Genomic DNA, 24,485 nt, shown 5'->3' on the forward strand with positions numbered 1-24,485 from the left:
ATCTTGAAATTATGCATTTACTATGGGATGAGAACACTACACAGACCTATTTTTATTACTTTGGGGAATAATTTTGACAATTTATGTGAAATTTGGGTTTTTAAATGCAAAGGATATTTCTTCTCCATGATTCCACTGTTTTTTCTTAAAGCAGAGGATATTGATGGCGTAAGGGAAAGCAAACTTATAAGCAGTTTATTAACATTCTGTTTTCTTATTAAAATGAGTATGGTTGTTATTTGTGATGCTAATTATTACATGATCGGTTGCAGTGTTTAGAGCAATTTTTAAATAATAACTTTTATTTTAAAATAAATTATCTATGTTCAGTGGGTATCTATTTTACTAACCTCCAGATATGTTCAATAAACACATTGAACATTCATTCATCCATTGAAGAGAAGGTGTTTATATGGAACTTCCTATACCCTTCTGGGAGCTGGGTTTACAGTGAGTGGTGAATGAAGCATGATCTCTTTCTTTTGCTTTGGAGCTTATATTTCACTGCAGGAGACAACTTACAAACTGAAAACTAGAGACTCATGCAGCAGTAGCTGGTTCTCAGAAAACTGCAGTAGAGTAGAGCATGGCAAACTAGGAGACTCAAGCTAGGCAGAGAGGGCTGGGTTTCAGTGGGAGAATTTGTAAATGGAGATATTTCAATGATGGGACAGAACCATCCATGAGCGTGCCAAGAGGAAGAAGGCTCAAGGTAAAAGAGAGACAGGTCTGTTCAGAAAGGAGCCTAAAGTAAAGATGGTGCACACTGTCAGTGCACAGGGTTGCTATAAGAGGATGCATGGTGGGATGGGATAGGAGGGCTGAGTGGAGCTCTGTTCAGGGAATATGTTCCAGGTTTGCAAAGGGCATAGACACCTATCTGACTCCATTAGAACAGGATTAAAATTGGATTCCTACATGGATTTCTCAAGGCCTTCAGGAATCCCATTAAACATCTCAACACATGGCTAGATTGATAAGGGAACACAATCTTTGTTTTCCCATAACTGCATTCTAGAGTCAAGTACCTGAATTCATCTCATGTTTTTTTTTTAACCCTGCCTATGTTAAACATGAAGAAAATGACCTTCAGAGTATGATAATTTGGGGTTGTGTAAAACTGAATATGGACCATTAAAAATTAAGTAATTTACAAAACTAAGGAAGTGAAAGGACCATGAGATGCTTAGTTTTAAATATTTATAGTCTGCTTGATAAATTTGAGTGTCAAATATAGGTCCAGGGCTTTCATTTCTATACATAGGTAAGAACTATTCTGCTACCTATAATGAAATTATTAAATTACTAATGATCTGGTAGATTCCAGTGGTTCTTCTCTTTGTTCATTGAAAGCCTTGAATTAATTCATGCTGAGTAGTTTTGTTCATTAAGCACATTCTTTGCAGAATTTCTTCTTAGTATGGCCTGCTCTAAGACTCGAGCTCAGCACAGCACCTAGAAATGTCTTTCAAACTCTAAGTCAGATTATATCATCTCTCCATATCATTTAGAGTAGAAGCTAATCCCTTACAATTACTCAAGTTCTGACAGCTGGGTTCTGGCTACCCAGTTACCTCCCTGATCTCTCAACGGGACATTTCCATTCATGCTGCTGCCTCTCTGGTCCTGTTATTTACCAGGAATGTTCTTACTACAGAGCTTTGGCTCCATAGACCTAGACTACCTTCCCCTGTTATCTTTACAACTAAATCACTATATGTTAAAAGAATGGAAGAACCAATACTTTAAGCAGCTCTGACCTCAGACTTGACTATATGAGGGACTGTTCTTGACTCCAAACCCTGGATTATGTTGAAAATTTTAAGTTTTCTTTCAGTGTCAGGGACTGGGCAGTGCCTCCACACAGGTTATTCCAGCCAAGACTTGACTGAATGGATTTCATCCCAGATTATCCCCTCTTCAGTTTTTTCCAATGTAACATCCTACTCATGAGGTCAACCAGATGTCTTCAGAGCTTCTAGCTACTGTACCTAGGACACACCAGGCTCTGTAGCCAGTAATAACATTGAAAGAGTTCAGCTTAATCATGCAAATGGCTCCAATAGGTTAGTTCATCATTTTTTTCTATAAGGTTACATTACATTGGTTACTAGAATTCTATAAGCATATAGATTTAGGGTAACATATGAAAAGTTCAGTGTTCTGCTTATCAATGGGTCCTGGATGACTTCTGATTTTGACCATGTGCGTGAGCTCCTCATGAGCTTTTTCACCTACCAATGACTGAAATGCTAGGGCTTATAGACCTGCAGTTGGTGGGGTGGTCACAGCATGTTTTATCCTTTGTGTCCTTCCTGCTAGCACCCAGGGAGGTCACTCCTTCATGGTCATAATCTCCATGCTGAATTGCCATGTAATTTTGTAGGAGTAGTGCACTTACCACCTTCAAGATCTTTCAAGGACATTTTACTATAATGCTGACTTGCCTGGAGTTCCTGCCTTGTCTTGCTGCAATTGGATAGGATGATTTTACATAACCTTGTGTTGGTCTTAAACCATGGTCATGACAAGCCTGAACTGCACATATGGGGAAGTTTTCAGTATTGGTGGAAAAATCTTTTTTTCTGTTCTCTTGGGTGGTGGTAGCATTGTGTGGAAGGCAATAATGTAGACAATGGCAGAAGGCAACTCATTTTTGGAATGATGCAGTGCTTATGGCAGATAGTTTAAGGGATGTCCTGGCCAAAGCTGTGTAGTTCTGGACTTCAGTTATAAAACCCGTCAATTTGACATGACCAGTTAAAGAATGACTGTTCCCATTTTCTTGTATTAGCTTGTCATCAGTTTGGTAGGTGTGATAATTATTAAGTGAGTGTCTATGAGCGTGAGAAGAAGCCAGCACACACAGGAAATCTGGTAAATTGTGCAGTATAAAGAAAAGTGGTTTAAAATGGAGTGGAGCCTAAGCCCAGAGTTCAAGCCTCATGACCAACCAAAAAAATGGAGTGGAATAATTTGTTCTAAGGAAATACAGAGATACCATTTCAATGGTTGAACAGAGTATTCTAAGATGACCATAGATGACTAGACTGTATGAAGACTGGTTAAATCATTCAACATTGCAACCTAGCTGTGTTTGTGTCTGTTCATACACTACAGAAAACATGACAGTTTGGTCAATATGTAAGTGTTTCTACATGTAAATGTAAATGTTATTCTTTAGATAATGTCATACTTCTCCTAAACAATATATGTTCCCTTCTGGATTGATGCCACCTTATCCTAGAACTCTGCTCTTAACTCAGTCTTATCTTGAATCCTGCAAAGAGAAACATTCCCATCCATTGTGCACAGCATCCTATTCCTGGACATGACAGGAAATGAAATAATCTCTCAATAGAAATGTAGGAGAAGTTTAAAAGGAAAAAAATAAACCCTTTAATTGTTTGGGGACATCCAAGTTTGGTAGACACTTGAGTAAGAGAACATCCACACATAATTATGTCTTAGAAATCACTCTGATGGAAAATTTCCAAGTCCTGGGGTGGGTGTGGCTAACAGGTTCATGAACTCTCCAGGAAACCTTTTCAAATTCTAGCAGGAAGTCAAAGAAGAAACTCTGGGTTTCTTCAGTTTGTGTTTTCTGAGTCCAGGCTGAATATATCCCTGGAACAGCAGTGCAAACATTAACAGAGATGCTCACTGTTCTTGTCTGAGATGAGAAGGAAGACATGGAAACACCTTTCACAGTGTGGCCAGACACAGAATGGACTTTTCTCAGCAGAAAGTAGGTGATTGCCATCATCTGTATTTTAAGGAAAGAATATATGCTGGGATCCATATCTGTGCATTTTTGACACGATGTTAAAATATGACTCAGTGCTTAACAGTGTGGGTATGGTATTCAAGTGACTCATACTCTGCTTGAGCCTTTCAATAACTCCAAGCACTGGGGCTCATTATATAATCTTCTGGCCTTCAGACTCTTCGTCATATGTAATGGGAATTTATTTATTAAAGATCAAGATATAGGTTTTTTTCATCAAGATCAAGATTTGTAGAGATTGTTTTACCAAGGAAGGAGAGAAATGAATAACATGGTATACATGGAGTGCATAGGATAGCACTGATACATAATAAGTGTAAACAAACAACAGATGCCATTCCAAATGATCAGATCTGTGAAGTGGTGGGGTGATTGGGAGCTCCTACTCCTTGGAGTTTAATGAAGTTAAACCTGTCTCCAGACTGTTATCTTCAACTTAAAGTTAAACAACTTAGAAATGCAATTGTGAATAATGTGGCCCCACTTCCCTTCCATGTCCTTTCAAAACATCTCATTCATGTTGTCATCTTCTAACACACATCTTCCTCTTCCTCTTGACAGTTTAGACTAACAGTGGAACTTTCAGAGGCTATGCGAAGAATGTTGGTGTTAAAAGCAAATTCAAGTTGTACTATGGTGAAGTTACTGAAGCACAATGTAGCACTTTCAATTTCTACAAACTAACAAGTGGCCAAGAGAAGTACGTGAAAGGTAAGAGAGTGACCAGAGTCACACAGTGGAGCCTTCTAGTGTAACTATGCCTGCTGAACTTTTGTTAATTGGGTTTGATGGTATAAATTGCACTAGATACCTGCCTCATAGTTGTTCAGGAAAACTGAAAAAAAGATGAAGCACTGTTTGCTTTAATGCTGTTAACCTAAAACACTAGAACAATGAATGACAAGGTTCAGTTATCAGTCAAGAAAGACAAATAGAAACAGAAAGAATGGAATATCATTAAAGGAGGGAAGTGGTACCCAGCGGCAGAGAGAACATAGTTCCCAAGTAGTCACCAAGAGGAATATGCTTATCTAGACAGGCAGGAATAAACCTTTCACTAATGAATAATAATTCTGTATCAGAAATAGAGTGGATTAAATAATATTAGTGCAACCCCCTCAAAAAAAAAGAATAGATGGAATTAAGGAACTTAACAGAGAAAGTAATTATTTATAAGATTTTAATTTAGTTTTTTCACTTTTTTTCTTTGTCAGTCATGGAGCTTGAACTCTGGGCTTGGGCTCTGTCCCTCAGCTCTTCAGCTCAAGGCGAGTACTCTACCACTTGAGCCACAGTGCCACTTCCGGCTTTCTAGTGTTTTTATTGGAGATAAGAGTCTCACAGAGTTTCCTGCCTGGGCTGGCTTTGAACCATTATCCTCAGATCTCAGCCTCCCGAGTAGCTAGGATGACAGGCGTGAGCCACCGGCGCCCAGGCTTAATTTAGTTTTTAATGTGTCATAATATTCTTTAATAAACTGTATGCAGATGTGACTCTGAGGCCTAAATATGGGTGCACAATTCAAAAGGATGAGATTTACTTGCTTGAAAACAGTTTTGCAAAATACACTGCTTAAAAGGATAACCTTACCACTAAATCGTTGTTTTAGCTTTGTTTTGTTGTGTTTATATACATATATATATACACATATATATATGTATATGTGTATATATATATATATATGTACATGTACATTTAAAAACAATGGAAACAAATTCTATGATTTTCCAGAGTCAGTTTTGTTACTTGAACTAATGAGATGGAAATAATAGGAAAAGTAGATACTGGGGTCCAGGGAGGGAAACTTCCCAGGTCTAAGATATGGGCCTTGGTCTGCAGATCATACTGAGAGGCCCTGAGTGACCGCCAGTGCAGATTCAGCATATTAAATAACCTGGTTAAGAAGAAATAAAAGTCCATGTGATAGTCTAGGAAAGATGTCAGAATATGTTGCTACCTATATGAGAATATGGACTTAAAATTCATGTCAAAGTAGAAGCACAGAGGGAGGGGGACATGACATGACCATTGATAAAAGCTTAGAATAACTTCAGCATTCATTCTAAGACCTTTTGCTTTAGCCTGTTGATTGTAGCCTTGCAACTTCACATTCTTTCTCTGAACTTCATTGTTCAGTTTTAAATATTCTTTTTTTTTTTTTATTCTTTTTTTTGGTCTGGTTGTGGGGCCTGAACTCTGGGCCTGGGCACTGTCCCTCAGCTCTCCAGCTCAAGGCTAGCGCTCAACCACTTGAGCCACAGCACTACTTCCAGCTTTTTCTGCTTATGTGGTGCTGAGGAATCGAACCCAGGGCCTCATGCATGCAAGGCAAGCGCTCTACCACTGAGCCACCTTCCCAGCGCCTCAGTTTTAAATATTCTTATGATACCAGACAGAGAGATATTACAAATTAAATATCTACCGTTTTGATATGTTGCCTTAAACCTTGCCAAATTGTATTAATTGTTGGTTCAAATTATCAGCCTTGTTAGAGTATTTCTTTTATCTTATTTGTTTCACTTATTATACAAGTGCTTCATCTTCTAAATACTCATATTACTATTTCATTATTTATTGTTATTTTTAACCAGAACTACTATTTGAAAACAGGACCCCAGGCTTGCTTGGCTGCTTTTCTACCACTTGGGCCACATTTCAAATCCAGATTTTTGCTGGTTCTTTTGAAGATGGAGTCTTGTGGACTTTTCTGCCTGGGCTGGACTTGAACTGGTGGCAGCTTGTGCATTCTTCTTGTCTTCTGTGTTTCTGAGAGCTCTTGTGTTTTTTATTACCATCGCATAAGATCTCTATGCAGAGACATTCTTGTTAAATTTATGGAAGGAGAACTCATGGCGAGTAGTCCTTCTTTTACCTTGATTACATTGGTGCTTTGTTTTGATTTTTCTTGGAGGCTAGAATTTGTCTTATATTCTTATTTTTGTGGTGCTTGTTGGCACATGATTTGGGTTTATACTACAGATACCATGTAGGAATGGAGTTGAGAACACAGTGGCAATGCTTGTTTTAAAGTAGGCAGGAGAAAGGGTTCGGAATATATTGGTGATAGAATACTTGCCCAGCCTCTGAGAGGGCATGACAAGAATACAAAAAAATAATATAAGACAGAAACAAATGTACAAATCATATTCATTTGTTTTATTATCAATTTAATTTTTTCTGTCAACTGTGATTTGAAATTCATAGAAGTTTATTTCTCAGAATAACATCATTATTTATTTTATACATACACATATCCTCCTTGGCTGATATATTTCATCAAAATGAACACATCAGGATATAAGCACTATTTGAAGCCACATCTACCAGTGAAAGATGAATGGAAAAATCTTACTATGAGTAAGGGAACTGGTTTTTATATGTGCATATCATAACCGAAGTTGGTAATGGCACACTATTATGAGCCATATTTTCATATTTTGACCTTCAGTATAATGTTGGGAGATGAACATATCTGCTTTTTAAGAAAGTAATAAAAATGTGAACAGTATGTGTCTTGAGGAATTATACTCACCCAAACTAAGTCACATCATATAAATAATGGTCAGAAGACTGATATAGCTACTATTCTGGATGATAGACATCATTTTTTTCTTTTTTTATTGTGAGAATACTGTACAGAGGAGTTACAATTACATTGGTAAGATAACGAGTACATTTCTTATCAAGCACTGTTGCCTCCTCTTTGTTTCCCCTTCCTATCCCTTCCCATACTCCTCCCCTCCTCCCACCCGACCCTCCCCCTACCCCCCACCAAAGTTGTAGAGTTCGTTTTTCGACATAATGACTTGTACATCTCATTGTTGCAATGGGTCCACCTGTATCCCTAGTTAAACGATTTGTTTTTTCCCTTCCCCTCCACAAATTATACCAACATCAAATACAGTGAAAGCATGGGTTATACTGTGGGGGAGGGACATCCAAAGCAACAAAGAAATCATCTTATAAATATGTTAGAAACAATTGCATGACAGGAAAAAAAAAACAAAAAAAATTTGAATACTTATCTTGGATGGGCAAAGTGCTTGCCTATCAAGTGCAATGTCCTGGGTTCAATCCCCAGTACCAAAAAAGAAAAGACAAAAAAATACAGTTAAAAAAACCCAAACAAAAAAATCATTTTTTTCTTTTACTAGCCTACTTGGTTGTTATCAATTTACATTTGTGACTATTTTCCTATAACCTTTTGATTCTCCATCATTTTCTCTGATTCTTTTTTCTCAAGATGCCCCAACTAAAACACAGAGGAACCATAGACTTTAATATTCATAATTGGATGGGAATTCTAGAAAGTCCACTCCTTCTCTAAAGAGAAGGTCAAAATCTACTCTTTTTTCCTTTTTGGTCTAGTGAGAAGGACTTGGGTATAGGGACAGAAGTTCTGTTTAACTTCCCAGTTCAGGCAGTTGTTGTTTGCTTTAATGTAACCTTCTAAGGCATGAGTATCTCTCAAATAAATAGGGATTAGAGGATCTAGACTGTTCCTCATCAGTGGTCCTGTGTACTATAATTACTTTCCAAGCACTATTTCACTTAGTAATTATGAATACACTTGGCTGTAACATTTGCATTTTTATGTGTTCTGGTTCTAGTTTTTAAATGGTAAATGAAAAAACAAACTTCAATATTTAGTACATATTTGTGCTGTTTGTAACTAGGATTATTTATGTAGATCTTTTTCCTTTATAACAAACAAGCTGATTCATGAAAAGACCCAGTGTAGATTTTTAAAGAAAAATTTTGAAGAGTGGTTGTGATTTTCAATGGCGTCATAATTTCTTTTTCTGTGTGTAGGTATGATGTTTTCCAGATCAAAGCTGGCTTGCTAGTGACCCTTGAACCTGTTCCTTCAAAAGGGCAGACATGGCTAATTACAGTCTTCATTATCTCATGGTGTGGAAGATGTTTCAGAATGTTTGTCAACATTTCACTTCAGAATTTCAAAAGTAAATTATCATTCATTACATCCGAAATGGAATTTATTCACCTTCTCTGTAAGACCTCTGTGTGAAAGATCTCACTGAGTTAAATTAGTATTCAGTAGTTTATCTTTACCTCAACTCTGACCAAGTTTTAATTGGCTACTTTCTTAAATTCCTAATTTTGTGTTCCCATTGATAATACAAGCATTCAACATAATTCTGCCTCTAAGTGCCCTGTACTGTTGATGATAACACTATTTTGAACTTAAAGTGTATCTTTATCATAGGTGCAAAATTGCATGATCACCCTTTTAGAGTCACATTTCCTGTGAATCATGAAAAACCAAAGCATTGTAACTGAATTCATCTTTCTTGGGCTTTCACAAAACCCAAAAGTTGAAAAAATACTATTCGTTGTGTTTTTGTTTGTGTACATTGCAACTCTCGGAGGCAACATGTTCATTGTAGGGACCATCCTCTGCAGCCCTACACTGCTGGGCTCCCCCATGTACTTCTTCCTGGCATTCCTGTCCTTTCTTGATGCATGCTTCTCTTCCGCCATGACCCCGAAGATGATTGCAGATTCCCTCTATGAGAAGAAAACCATCTCCTTTGAAGGCTGCATGGTGCAACTTTTTGCAGAACACTTCTTTGGTGGTGCAGAGGTAATTGTCCTCACCTCCATGGCCTATGACCGCTATGTGGCCATTTGCAAACCCTTGCACTACTCTTCCATCATGAACTGGAGGCTCTGTGGCATTCTAGTGGGGGTAGCCTGGACTGGTGGCTTCTTGCATTCCATCATACAGATTCTCTTTACTCTACAGCTGCCCTTCTGTGGCCCCAATGTCACTGATCATTTCATCTGTGATTTGTACCCTTTGCTGAGTCTTGCCTGCACTGATACTCACGTGTTTGGACTTGTGGTGGTGGCCAACAGTGGATTTATCTGCATTCTGATCTTCTCCTTGCTGCTCATCTCCTATGGTTTCATCTTGATTTCTCTGAGAGCTCACAGTGCTGAAGGGCGACGGAAAGCTCTGTCTACCTGTGGATCGCACATTGCTGTGGTGGTTTTGTTCTTTGTCCCATGTATCTTTACATATGTAAGGCCTCCAACTGCCTTCTCCTCTGACAAAATGGTGTCAATATTTTATACCATGCTCGCTCCCTTGCTCAACCCTATGATTTACACTTTTAGGAATAAGGAAGTAAAAAATGCCATGAGAAAAATGTGGAAGAGGTTGATAGTGGTCTCTGATGAAAGATAAAAACCTTTAAACTGTGAAATAATGTGAGGACTAAAGAAATAAGAATGTCTTAGATAAAAACTCCATGAGCTGGTCATTATCAGAGGAAAGAATTCAGTTCTATAGTCATGAGGTGGGAAAATGATGCTTTTACTTTTACAGCAAATATCTGCAGCTTAATGTCTGTAAAGAAATTGAAGGGAATTGAATTTTTAAACTTACTGAAAAATCTACTAGGCAAACAAACCAACAAAGAGAGTGGAAAAAATTTGCTGCTGAATTGTTGATGATGAACTTCATGCTTTGAAAACCTTGTAGAGGACAGACAATATCTAAGGCATTGAGACAGAAGCTTCAACTTTTTCCAATGGAAATACATTTTGATTCAGGGTAGTGATCTCAGTGTCTTAGATGATAAAAACCCACAAGAATGTAGGAAAGACAGAAAGAATATTCATAGTGTACAGGTATTTCTGTATCTTATGTTTTCATCATTTGAGATGTGTCCATTGCCACTTGCTACAGAATTTGAGCCACTTATATTATTTCAAAGATAGAAGTTGGTTCTCCCATTTCAGTGTACCAGAATTTGTCGTGTGTCAGGTGATCACTTCATTCAACCATCTTTTGGAGACAAGGTATTGAGGATTGTAGAAAAGATTCATCAGTGACTATCTTTTATTCAAGTATTAAGATGATGGATTGTCAAGATACACATTATCAGCAAAATCACATTCGGGTGAAGATGTAGTGAGCTGACTTCTTCTATCCCTAAAGGTGAAATAGAATCCAGAGATATCATAGAAGTAAAAGCATGTTTCAAAGGAGAATTCTATTTTTAATCTACTGGAGATTTTTAGTTTCTTGGCTTTTTTGTACCCTAATAAAATAATTATCATTGGACAATTTTCACTGAATAAAGCATTCAAATTTACATATGGCTTATATCTCATACTCATAAAGTTTCTAAAACTGAAATTGTCATTTGGCCTCTGCAAAAAAAATATTTACAGTAAAATATTTAAATATTTCATAGGATATCAGCATGAAAATGGCTAATAATTTAATATTATGGAGATCCACAAGTAGGAGATTTAAAGTAGATTCTAAGGCCTCGACTATACAAAAACGTATTAAAATGAATAAATATATTCAAATAAAATCTGGAACTTTGAAATATTGTATTAAAACATAGGGAAACACACTTATATAGATATATATCAAGCATATATGCATTATATATGTTTACATGTAAATGTATATGTAAATAAATAAATATATATTAATATATTTATCTGTCTATCCATCTATCCTTCTGTCTATGTAAAGGCATGTTAAAAGACATTCTGAATAGAACCCTAGTAGCTTACAGATCCCTTCTACAAATTGCAATTTGTAATTTGTAAATACAATTTACATTATATTATTTCTATCACATAATTGGGATTTCATTACATGAGAAAGCTTTGGCACAGTAAATGAAGCAATCGACAAAGTGACACATCCATTAAACTATTGAAATAAGTAGACACATAATTTGCATATGAACAATCCCAGTAAAATTCTCCTCGTTTTTCCTTAATTTTGCTCTCTTATATTGCCACAGATTTATTTGTTATGACCACAAACAAACACAAATATGTTACTATCCACTAAACACCAGATTTTATTTATGTTGAAATATGTTTTTATTTCCTGCCACTGACCTTTCAAGTTAATAGAGTTCAATCTAGAACAACATAATGCATTATGGACTATCAGCTTTTAGAAGACTTAAAATTATAATCTGTGAACACATTGTAGTCTACATTGCTGAAGTTTTAGCACTAAAGTTGGAATCTCTGTACATGAAAAGAAATTATTGATTTGTTTCTATCAGATGGAAGGAGTATTTTAAGGAAAGTGGAGAGATAGCAGTAGTTTAATTATTACAGTAATAAGGATTTTGTCTTCTTACAATCCTCCACTCAGCATGGTTTCCTTTGGATACTGGTATTATCTGAAAGAGACGTGAATACAGGTGAATCGGAGGTGTGGAATGATTCATTTCAGGATTATCAAAGATATTTAAAAGTGCCGTGCACTTTCACAATGTCATGTTGTATTATTGAATATGAGAGGGGAGAAGGTAAAAAAGCCATATGTTATTTATCATGATTGCCAATATTTTATAATCATTGCAACAAGTGAAAGCACTGATACGATTATTGTGTCTTAAAAAGTCATGCTGAAGGAAAATTTCCAAACTCTGTGGGGAAATTGCGAATCAATTCTACAGGTGCATGACCTCTTTGGGAAAACTTTTAATAACAGTTGGAAACCAAGGAGGGAATTTTGCTTCTTCATTTTTCTTTTATGGTGTCAATGACAATGCTGGAGAAGCAGAGAAAACGTTCTCCAACTTGATGGCCAGAGATGCTCTTCATCTCTCTTAGATATAATAGGAGTTGAAGATGAAGATCATTTTGTTCACCACTGGATGAACTTTTCTCCATAGAAGGTACAGATGGTTATCATCAAGTTCTTCTTAGAAATTATATGTGTTGAGATTTATAACTTGAACTTTTTAATGGAATTTTCAGATCTGATTTTAAGTTGTGATTAAGTGATTTAAAGTGTTTGTGTGTGTGTGTGTGTGTGTGTGTGTGTGTGTGTATGTGTTATGGACAGGCTACTATTTTAATGCAACACTTGGGTCTTTTACTTAATCTCTTGGCATATTCTGTCTTTTACTTAATATTTTAGTATATTTGAGTTAGTTATGTAAATTCTAACCTTGAGGCTCCTCATCTTTATTGGACATGTATTATGTATCCATGGACATGTATCATGGACCAAGTTCCTATTTCCCTATACTCTGATAAGAAAAATTTCATATCTATAGTCTCTTATAAGAGTGGTTTATTGTTTACATTGCTCCCGAAACATCCTATGGCCTTACTTTTTTCAACAGTCCTATCTTAGAATATGATAAAGCTATGCCTGAGATTGTTCTGAGTTCCTGGAGCCTGAACTCTGAAATGAGCTCTGCACCATCTTTTTGATGGTAATCTTGGGGAAGTCCTTGTTTCTCCACTATCTTCCTGGACCTCTTTCTTTTCTCCATCTCTCTCTCCCCATCTCCTTTTCTTTCTCCTTTCTTCCATCCCTTTCTTCTATATTGCTCTCTTACACTAAAACCATCTGTCTCCTCAAGTGTCATGAAGTGAAACTTATTTTAACTTTTTACCTTCAAAGTGAAACCAAATATAAAAATGCAAGTGAGTACTTTTCTGTGCATTCTCAAACAGAAGTTCATCCCTTCTTTCTAATTTATCTTTTAGTCATCTTCTCATATTGATATTTTAGACTACGTTTAATACAGATATTAGAGCATAGTAGATTCAAGTTCTACTGTAGCATTCATAGATACTGATAAAGAATGTTCAAATCTTTCTTTTCACATCACCCCATTAATAAATGATACTGAAGAAGAGGACATTGAAGGCAAAAACAAATGATTCAAGTCACAGAGTAGATTATTTTAATTTAACTTCCGTTCACTTAATTTTCTGTATTTCTTCTCATAAATAGGACAAGATTCTTGCCCCAGCACTTCTGAGAAAAACAAGTGTTAATGGTGGTAACTTGCTCTTTATTGGAATCATAAGCCAAAATTACTAAGACAACAGAAAAGAAGACATACCAGAATTCATTTAGAAGAACACCAGTAGAAGCAGAGAAAGGATATGTTCTCCTCCACATTTCATATGCAGTCAAAGTATAAAGTTGAGCTGTTTAGAGAAATCAGTAGAATAGCACTGAGGGGAGAGAAAAGGATTTGGGATCTGAAGACTCAGTAGTCATGAAAAGGACTGTATTTCAATTGCCAGATAATGAATGATTCTTTCACTGGTGAATAATAATCCTATACCAAAGGTACAAAAACTTAAAAGAATTTAAAAATCATAATTACAAATAGTACTTTTAATAAAAATACTTATTTATGCCAGGCACTGTTGGCTCATGCCTGTAATCCTCACTACTCAAGGTGGCTGAGATCTGAGGATTGTGTTTCAAAGCTAGCCTGGGCAAGAAAGGCTTATCTCCAATAAACTACTCAAAAAACAAAAACTGGAAGTAGCACTGTGGCTCAAGTGGTAGAGTGCTTGCCTGTAGCAAAAGAAGCTCAGGGACAGCACCCAGGCCCAGGTTTCAAGCCCCGGGACTGGCAAAAGAAATTGTTTTTAAAAAATGCTTTTTTTATAAATGGCATGTAAATGTGACCAGTATGCACATATAAATTCATCTGAAATTTATTGCTTGATATATAATCATAAAACACTACTTTGCAATGTTAAACTTACCATTAATCTCTTTGATAACTCAGACTATTTTAAATATGTCACAGAAATTCTGTGATTTGCAGAATGAAGTTATTTCTGTTGCTGAAACTAATGGAAAGGAGACTGTGGTCCAGGAAGATAGTGGAGAAACAAGGACTTCCCCAAGATTACCACCAAAAAGATGGTGCAGAGCTCATTTCAGAGTTCAGGCTCCAGGAACTCAGAACAATCTCAGGCATAGCTTTATCATATTCTAAGATAGGACTGTTGAAAAAAGTAAGGCCATAGGATGTTTTGGGAGCAATGTAAACAATAAACCACTCTTATAAGAGACTATAGATGTGAAATTTTTCTTATCAGAGTATAGGGAAATAGGAACTTGGTCCATGATATGATCTATTTATGGAAGGTTTGCAATAGTTAATATTCTTATTGTAAGATGTTGTGAATTACGTCCAAATACTGCATCTTTTTTTTTTTTTTTTGTTGGTCGTGGGGCTTGAACTCTGCCTGGGCTCTGTCCCTCAGCTCTTCAGCTCAAGGCGAGCGCTCTACCACTTGAGCTACAGCGCCACTTCCCAAATACTGCATCTTTTTAATGAAATGTAGGAGAAAGAAAATTGTTCCAGGTTTAAATTGTGACCTTTAATTTCAAGTATCTTGATAATGGCAACATGATACACATATTACAAATGAAAAGTCGAATTTTATGTTTGCTTGTAGGTTAAAAAGTTATATTTAAATATTGATCTTCTGCTTTATCACAGTATGTTCTGAAAAACTTGGTCATTTATATTTTAGTATATTTTTACTTATAACAGCATGTGATAGAAGTTTACATACACATATTATCATATACAATTTTCATTATTCAATATTATTGCTGATGTATCAGCATCCAATATAAAATTGTCTTCATCTCTTCTGATGTTTAGATAAATTTTTAGAGTTCATGTTATTAGTATAAACAATACAAGCATATTTAGGATTCTGAAATTATTTTCTGATTTGTTTTCCTAAAGTATTACTTGAGTGAACCAATTACAGTGCAATTTTAGGATAGATGTACTTATTAGAGCATGCATTTTCAATTTTCATCTTTGTGCATATAGAGACTGTTGAGAATAATGATGATTTCAATATTTAAAGTATTTGCTTTTTTTCTTTTGTATGCTGGTCCTGAGCTTGAATTCACAGCCTGGGTTCTGTTTCTGAGATGTTTTGTTCAAGGCTAGCACTCTATCACTTGAACCACAGCTCCACTTCCACTGTTTTTGGTACCTATTTGGACATAAGAATCTCACAGACTTTCCTGCTTGGGGTTGGCTTTGAACCACGATCCTTAGCTCTGAGCCTCCTGAGTTGCTAGGATTACAGGCATGAGCCGGCAGTGCATGGCTACAGTATTTGTTTTATTCTTAAAAGAACAAGTACATAAAACACATATACATCTGTGGAATCAGAGAGCTTGGGAACAGGGTGGTTTGTTTAATGACACATGACTATTAGACCAGGAAACTGTTTGCTATCTTTGCAATAGCAGAGAGTAAGCACATTTTTCTTTCTACTTGATGTTTTATTTGGAGAAATTTTAGATTAATTGAAATAAAACAGTAGATGCTTTTTTACAAAACCTGGTCCTGGGAACTTGAACTCTGTGCCTGAGGTCTGTTGGTAGCTCCTTTTGTGCAAGGATTGAGCTCTACCTCTTGAGCTACAGCTCTACAGGGCTTTCTTTTGTGACTAATTGAAGATAAGAGTCTCAAGGACTGGCTTTAAACCATGATCCTCAGATCTCAGCCTCTGAGTAGTTGGGATTACAGTGTGAACCACTGGCAGCCAGCTGGCTAGTTGATGTTTTAAATATAATACATTGACAGCTTCATAAGACCTTGTTATCTAAGATTATCAATGGTATATTTGTCAGGATTTTTGGTATGCTAATGGATACGTTACTCTTGACTAGCTTTTTAACTCTTTACTATGACTAAAATTTTATGTATTGTGTTTAAATCAATGAGAACTCAGCACTATCAGAAAAATTGCATTTTAAATGGCTGAAATTAAAAACATGTCATCACAAACCACAAACACACTATAGTCTCTTAAAATTAATTTTGGAAATTCTTTTATTTGAAAAACAGGCATTTAATCTAATTCAACAATGGTATTGTCCTTAAAATCTACCAGATTAAGAAGTTAGAGATAAGGCCTATCAGAATAGTACAGGCTTTTTTTTTTCAACCTCTACCTCTTTTTTTTTTTTTGGTCGGTTGTGGGGCCTGAACTGGGCCTGAGCCCTGTCCCTCAGCTCTTCTGCTCAAGGCTAGTGCCCTACCACTTGAGCCACAGCACCACTTCCAGCTTATTTCTCCTTATGTGGTGCTATCATGCATGCAAGGCAAGCACTCTACCACTGAGCCACCTTCCCAGTCCCAACCTCTACTTCTTAATTTTTTTTTTAATCATGAGGCAATCTGAAATAGGAGTATATGCAGGTTGGTCTGAGGGCAGAAACATTATATATAGGGATTACTAAAGACATTTGAAAGTGTTAAGCATTAAAAATGCCATTTATGTGCTTGTTGAAGTTTCGATAGGGATATTACCTTTCTGGATAGCTTTGGAGAGTCGCGCCATGTTAATAATATTAAATCTTCTAATTTGTGAATGCAAAAAATGCCATTTATACATTGCAATCCATCAAACAACTTATTTTTCATTTGCAAATAAATGACAAGATGAGGACAACCACAACCACTTACCAGCGTTTGTTATGGTGGAAACATGCATTTCTAGAGAAACAGGTGGCCTGGTTTCCCCAATTTGTGGTAGCTAGAATGTGCCATAAATCTACAACTAAGCACACTGTGTGGTAAGCAAGTGTATACAAATGAATTAACTGAAATCTCAAACTTGGTAAGTACTTATGCATTAAGTGTAAGGCTAGACTCTTTTCCAAGTCATATTCTGTTTTATAGAGAATGAGCTCATTTTAGCCTATTTTGTGACAAACTTTTTTTTATTGTAAAATTAGTGTACAGAGGGGTTACAGTTACATGAGTGAGGTAATGAGTCCATTTCTTATTGAGCATTGTTATCTACTCCTTTGTCTTTCCTCTATCACTTCCCTCCCAACCTCCCCAAATCCCCACCCCAAGTTGTAAAGTTTGTTTTCAACATAGTGTCTTGTACATCTCATTGTTCCAATGGGTCAACCTGTATCCTTGTTTCAGCATTTTGTTATTTCCTTTCCCCTCCCCAAGTTAGAAAAATGTATATACAAGATACAGGGCACCAATGTCAAATACAGTGAAAACAAGTTCTATGCCTCCATCAGAAAGAATGACATTGCCCCATTTGTTAGGAAATGGAAAAACTTGGAAAAAATTATATTAAGTGAAGTTAGCCAGGCTCAAAAAACATAGGTCCCTTGGTTTCCCTTATTTTAAGTAACTAGTGTAAGTCAAAGACAAGCAGAAAAGGTCAAAAGTTATGTACATATGACTTTATAAGATAATGTTAAGTAAAATGAACTCCAAGGTAGGGACACAACTTGTTTTTTCTTTCTTGCTATTGTTTTCAATGTATCTAAAATGTACCGTGTGATTTTTTTTCTCTTGTGTGTTCTTCCCCCACAGTGTGACAAAGTTTTATAGAAGTTAAAGAATGGAATTTTCACATGCCTTCTGAACTATTCCTAAATTCTTCAACTGCTGCTAAACAAGGCCCTCTGACTGTCATTGATGGCGGGTGTTATTCCTCTGTCATTCTATGCTGTTGGTAGGTCAATTAAGAGACAATAATCTTTGTTTCATCATAACCAGAACACTTTTCAACAACTGAGCTCAGGAAACACATTGACAATGACAGATCAAAGCAGACCCTTGAAATAAAAAAATAATTTTCTCCAGTATGCATGTGCATTCTGTCTGGCTCTGTACTGAGAAGCTGGCTACACTGGTGTGTTGATAAGTAATGTCTAATTTCATTCTCCATGATACCTAAGTACCACTCTCAATATATTTCTATTCTTTATATTTTCAATGCCAAATAAATCCCGAAGATGAGTCTGCATGAGGATGCACCAACTTATGATGCCTAAAACCTTATAAACCATGGAAGTAAGTTTTAAGATAACTCCAGATTGACACGATCACTGTTTTATCTTTGCTCTTTCCTTGAGGAATATGCAAAATCAGAGCCTGGTGACTGAGTTCATCCTTTTGGGTCTTTCACAGAATCCTAAAGTTCAGAAAATAGTCTTTGTTGTATTTTTCTTTGTCTACATTGCAACAGTCGGGGGCAACATGCTCATTGTGGTGACCATTGTCTGCAACCCTGCACTGCTGGGCTCCCCCATGTACTTCTTCCTGACCTTCCTGTCCTTCCTGGATGCATGTTTCTCCTCTGTCATCACACCGAAGATGCTTGCAGACTCCCTCTATGAGAGGAAAACCATCTCCTTTGAAGGCTGCATGATACAGATCTTTGCTGAGCACTTCCTTGCTGCTGTGGAAGTCATTGTCCTCACCGCCATGGCCTATGACCGCTATGTGGCCATTTGCAAGCCCTTGCACTACTCTTCTATCATGAACTGGAGGCTCTGTGGCATTCTAGTGGGGGTAGCCTGGACTGGTGGCTTCCTGCATTCCATCATACAGATTCTCTTTACTCTCCAGCTGCCCTTCTGCGGTCCCAATATCATTGATCATTTCATGTGTGATTTGTACCCCTTGCTGAAGCTTGCATGCACTGACACTCACGTCTTCGGTCTATTGGTGGTGGCCAACAGTGGGTCTATCTGCATTATTATCTTTTCCTTGCTGCTCGTCTCCTATGGTATCATCTTGTTTTCTCTGAGAGCTCACAGTGCTGAAGGGCGGCGGAAAGCTCTGTCTACTTGTGGATCACACATTGCTGTGGTGGTTTTGTTCTTTGTCCCATGCATATTTATATATGCAAGGCCTCTGTCTGCCTTCTCCTCTGACAAAATGGTGGCCATACTTTATACCATCCTAACTCCCTTGCTCAATCCCGTGATTTATACTTTCAGGAATAAGGACATGAAAAATGCCATGAGGAAAATGTGGATGAAATTGGTAGTAGTGAATGATGAAAAATAGTCATTATTTTTAAATCAAGAAACCTGTGTTTCAAGATGTCACAATGCTTTCGATGTACACTTTGTGGTTTTCCATGATAAAGAATGTACTCTAAAGAAAAAAATCTATAGAAAAATCTCTCCTTGAGGGGTAGAAATGTTGCATTCATTTTCACCTCAGGCCTCCCCTTTGAGCCAACTAGATAAACATACATTAAAGACAACCAAATTGAAAATTTCTTCTCTAGTAACTCAAGAAAGAATGAAAAGAGAGGTTATATACCTGACTACTTGCCATTCACCTCAGATTTTCCAAAATGTTTGTGAGGGGAAGCAAATCTATGTTTTCTATGAGGATCAGAAATGTAGTCAAACTTTTAAGTGGGGGGAAAATACAAAAGGGTTCTCTGAACTGATGGAAAACCATGAGGATTGAGAACAGGCAGACACCAATAACTCAAAGAACCTCAACTTTGAGTGATCTTGTAGTACACGACTTGATGATAGATCAGCGGGTACAGTGTTTCTTCTTAATGAAGCTGAAGAGCTCAAGATTCTCTTCTTGAATTCCTCAAGAAATACAATCTGATGTCCCAGTCCTGTGCATGAAATGCTGCTGTCCTGTCAGTTAATCACACCATCAGCACCAGTGTGCTATGGGAAAATATGTAGAGCAGATCCTGTAAGGGAGCCAGAAATGAATATTTATTATCTGCATACAATCAGAGGACCCTCTTGAAATAATGCTATCTTAGCAACACCAGATTGAAGGCCAATTCCCTCCTTACAGAGAAATTATAGCCAGAGATACCACAAATTGAAGCATAGATTTTTAAGAGCAGTGTACACTTCCATTTTTCATTTTCTTGCCTCGGACTGTGTAAATACAAAAGATTCTGTTGAAATAATAATCAATGCCCATAGATCGTTAAGCTTAGATACCTTATTTAATGTTTGTTAGTTCCAGACAGCACTATGGCTCCAAGAATAAAATTGTTTATTTATTTTTATTGTTTTTGTGTAGTTGATCTACAGAGGGGTTACAGTTCATGGCTTCCCTCATTTGTGGTAACTAGCATGTGCCTATAAATCTTCAAGTAAACACACTGAATGACTAAAACAAATAAATAAAACTAGACATCTTAATTTATATAGGATCCTAGTCATTAGAAAGAATAAACTTGTTTACACAAAAGGCTTTCAATTTCTTTGTCATAGCATTAATAAAATACAAATTTAGATGTCTTATTTAAGGTTTGTTTGTTCCACATAGCCATATGGCTCCATAAATGTATTTAGATAAACAAATCCAATCGTGGGGCTCGGAAGGTGGCTCAGTGGTAGAGTGCTTGCCTTGCATGCATGAGGCCCTGGGTTTGATTCCTCAGCACCACATAAGCAGAAAGAGCTGGAAGTGCTGCTGTGGCTCAAGTGGTAGAGTGCTAGCCTTGAGCTGAAGAGCTGAGAGACAGCACCCAGGCCCAGAGTTCAGGCTCCATGACCTGAAAAAATCCAATTGTTTTATTATATACGCACTAATAAAATACTCATGAATTATATAATGTGGGCAAAAATGCTAAATAATAATTTTATCAATTAATATTCCGTGCCACCTTCAAAATAAAACAAAGCATTTTCTTAGTTTTGCTCCTCAGTGTAGACACGAAAAAAGATACATAAATTTCCCTTATCTTTTTGGGGAAGACCACAGGGATTAAGATTAGAGTCTATAGAATATTATATATTTATAATATAATGATGGCTCACTTATTTGTACTTTCCTTTGTCTATATTTTTAAAATAAACTTCCTACCTTTGCTTTCATTGAGCATCTTCCACACAAACTTTAGTTTTAACAGTACTCATCATTCTCTGTCTGCTATATAATTTATTTATTTATTTTTTTTTTGCTATTTTTTTTGCTATATAATTTATATGGATAATCGATCTACCTATCATTCTATAATCATATAAATCTATCTATCTATGTATATATGTATGTATGTATGTATCTATCTATCTATCTTTCTATCTCTATATTATTCTGTATTGGTGTAAATCAATATATAGAGCTATGTATCTATCTATGCATCTATCTTCTTATCTACTATCTATCTATCTATCTATCTGAGTTGTAGGAAATATTAGGAAATAATTTTTCCTTTGGTTTATTGATGTAATCAATAAAGTAGGGACTTAGTGAACTTAATTTTCCCTGAAAGAATCCATGACATACATTCTCATAACAAACTTCAGAGCTATCACTAACACAAACTCACTAGAGATTTATTTGGCAAAATGTTTGCTGTTACTAGCTGATACTAGCTGGTACTGCTGATACTAGCCAGCCTATCATGATGATACTTTTTATACTTTTATATATTTTGACACAACACAAAATTTAATTATCTATTTCAATAAAGTTTTCTCCATCTATACTAAAAAAGAAAAATAACAAATCCAGACATTGTTTTCTATGAATATTCCCTTTCTCTGTTCATTTTCTCATCCCACACAGAAATAAAGACTACTCTTGGTGAAGAAACTTTTATTCTGAAGCTCTTTTGAATCCAATAAAATAGAATATTGCCTCCATTTTCCATGAGGGAGAATTGTCTTTCCTCAAAATATGTTGATGAACCTAAGCCCCACACTTGTGAATATAATCTTACTTCTAAATAAGATATGTTAAGAAGAGGTTGATAGGATGAAACCTCTTAACATAACCACGACCTTACAAAATGCAGAAATTTGCACACAGAAATCAATGTGTGCTCAGGAAGAATGATATGTGAAGGTCAATGTAGAAAGATTGCAGCAACACATCCACAAATCAAAAGATTCAACAAGAGAGCGAGGTACTACCTATAACCTTAGTTACTCAGGAGGTTGAGATCTGAGGATGGTGGTTTGAGTCAGCCTAGGCAGGAAAGTGAAACACTATCCAATTTACCAGCAAAAAGCCATTGATGGAGCTGTGGCTTACATAGTAGAGCACCAGTCTTAAGGGACCGTGCCTAGGCTCTTAGTTCAAGTCTTAGTATTAGTGCACATGAGTGCACACACACACACACACACACACACACACACACACACACAGCAACTGTATGAAAGAAATATAATAGTTCTGAAAGTGAGTGATTTACAGTAAAAGCAAATACTGTACATCAGAAGACAAAGAAATCAAGATGAGCCAGTTTGTTGAAGATGTAAGTAAAATGGATAAATACCTTCTGCTGTGAAAGTAGTCACAAAGGCATAGTCTCACTATTGTACTGCTACAATGCTACATTTAATTGTTCATGAATGATCACTGTCAATTAAAAAATAAAAGATATTCAAACGTTTCTTTCTTTTGTTATTTTTGCTTATCTTTCTTTTCTCTACTGATTTACCAGATATAACACAAATTTTCATTAGTAATTTGAGCTGCAATTAGTGATACTAAAAGGTATTCTATGAATAAACCTAGGCTCATTAACTGATGAATGAATGAAGAAAATATTACAGATGCACACATGAAATGAAGTATTATACATAAATAAAAATGAAATTATGTCATTTTCAGGATAATAGATGGAACTAAAGATAGCTATGTTACATCAAATAAGCCAGACTCAGAAAGACAACTGATATTTTCTCTCACATGGGGAATCTAGATAACAAAAAGAACACATTAAAACAGAAGGGATGCTAGCTAGGTGCTGCTGGCTCATGTTTGTAATCATAGCTCAGGAGGTGGAGATCTGAGGATCATAGTTTGAAGTTAGCCTGGACAGGAAAGTCTATGACACTCTTATCACCAAAAAAAAAATTGAAAGTCGAGCTTTGGGTCATATGGTAGAGTACTAGCCTTGAACTATAAAGCTCAGGGGCTGAACCTAGGCCTTGGGGTAAAACCCAAGCACAAGCACATTAATTAAAAAAAGAAGGAAACAATCAGTAGAAAGGGGAAGGGGCAAAAAAAGGGTAGTAGAGAAAAAAAGCACATCAAAGTCATGTGAAAATGTCATAATGTCATACTCCTCCACATACATTATTTTGTACCACTAATATTTGACTAATGACCTCTCATAAATATGAACAATTTTGACTTATTAATGTATTTAATGATAAATTTTCCAGCAAGTAGAAACTAGGAAAAGAGAGGTGACTAAAGTTACAGAAAGACAAATAAGAAAAGTAGAAATCAATTCTTCCATTTTGATTTGGCTCTTTACCTAGCCTTAGAGCTTGGCTACACCAAATCAAACGATTTGGCTTAAAGCTGTGGGTAAGTTAACTGTCTACAACTCAAAGTAACTTGGAAGAAGCATGACTGGAGGAACACCCTGTAGCATAAATGCCAGCTGTGCTCTAGGACAGGTGGGGAATGGGCTCTCAGGGACAGAATCTCTCTGTTCACAGCCTTCCCTGGGATTAGTTCTTCTGTGGTTTACTGTGGTCTTGGGATCACAGTGGCAACTAGCTCACTTAGCATATCCTTTAGATTGAAATAGGAAGTGAACTGCTGGACTTTTTCTTCTGAGCAGTTGTGAAATTCTATGCAAGATCTATTCATATATGACAGAAGAAAAAATGAGTGTTTAGTTTATATGTTCTATCAGAGAATATTTGTGAGAGCAGTAGAGACAAATTCAGAGGTGTTTCTCCCTACTGAAGAGGGTATGTATATTCATCTTGTCAGAAGATTCTAGAAACAGAAGTAGAAGCCTTATACCAGTATTTAAGACACTTAGGTAGAGTCTAATTCAGTTTTTCTAGGAGGGACTGTCAGTCTGTAAGTATCTCATCTCTCCCAGAAGTTCTGTGAAAGAAAGCAAGAGTAGAGAGACTATGTTAATATTTACATGTTGCAGGGTTACTTAAAAATTCATCTTCAGAAACTGGAGGCATAGCTCAAGTGGCAGAGGGCCAGCCCTGAGCAAAAATCTGAATGATTGACACCCTAGGTTCAAGCCCTAGTACCTCCCCTCCAAAAATCATCTTCAAAGGACTTCCAAAGCCAGCAAGGAAACCATGAATTCCGTAATGGATTTCACCTCTTCACTTAGAAGACAAAAGGTAAGTTTCAAGCAC

General features: G+C 36.4%; 2 protein-coding genes across 3 annotated transcripts; both read left to right on the forward strand.

Annotated features, from left to right (window-relative positions):
• The first annotated feature begins 4,186 nt into the window (after positions 1-4,186).
• LOC122104972 (olfactory receptor 4C15-like) lies at positions 4,187-9,998 on the forward strand. Of its 2 annotated transcripts, XM_042676033.1 has the most exons (2): positions 4,187-4,200; positions 9,077-9,998. In XM_042676033.1, the coding sequence occupies exons 1-2, from the start codon at positions 4,187-4,189 to the stop codon at positions 9,996-9,998; spliced, it is 936 nt and encodes a 311-aa protein (XP_042531967.1). The 2 variants fall into 2 exon arrangements, with proteins under 2 accessions (XP_042531967.1, XP_042531966.1); XM_042676032.1 differs by lacking the exon at positions 4,187-4,200 and having other exon boundaries at positions 9,063-9,998.
• Positions 9,999-18,483: 8,485 nt separating this feature from the next.
• Positions 18,484-19,428, forward strand: LOC122104956 (olfactory receptor 4C15-like). Its single transcript, XM_042676009.1, has one exon. The coding sequence runs from the start codon at positions 18,493-18,495 to the stop codon at positions 19,426-19,428; it is 936 nt and encodes a 311-aa protein (XP_042531943.1). The 5' UTR covers positions 18,484-18,492.
• The last annotated feature ends 5,057 nt before the right edge of the window (positions 19,429-24,485 follow it).

The sequence above is a fragment of the Dipodomys spectabilis genome, unplaced genomic scaffold (genome assembly GCF_019054845.1).
Source record: "Dipodomys spectabilis isolate Male_0828 unplaced genomic scaffold, ASM1905484v1 ptg000030l, whole genome shotgun sequence".
In the NCBI taxonomy this organism is placed as follows: domain Eukaryota; kingdom Metazoa; phylum Chordata; class Mammalia; order Rodentia; family Heteromyidae; genus Dipodomys; species Dipodomys spectabilis.

Bases quoted from the DNA above. Each gene is read 5' to 3' on its own strand.
- LOC122104956 (XM_042676009.1), top strand. From the start codon at position 18,493: ATGCAAAATCAGAGCCTGGTGACTGAGTTCATCCTTTTGGGTCTTTCA.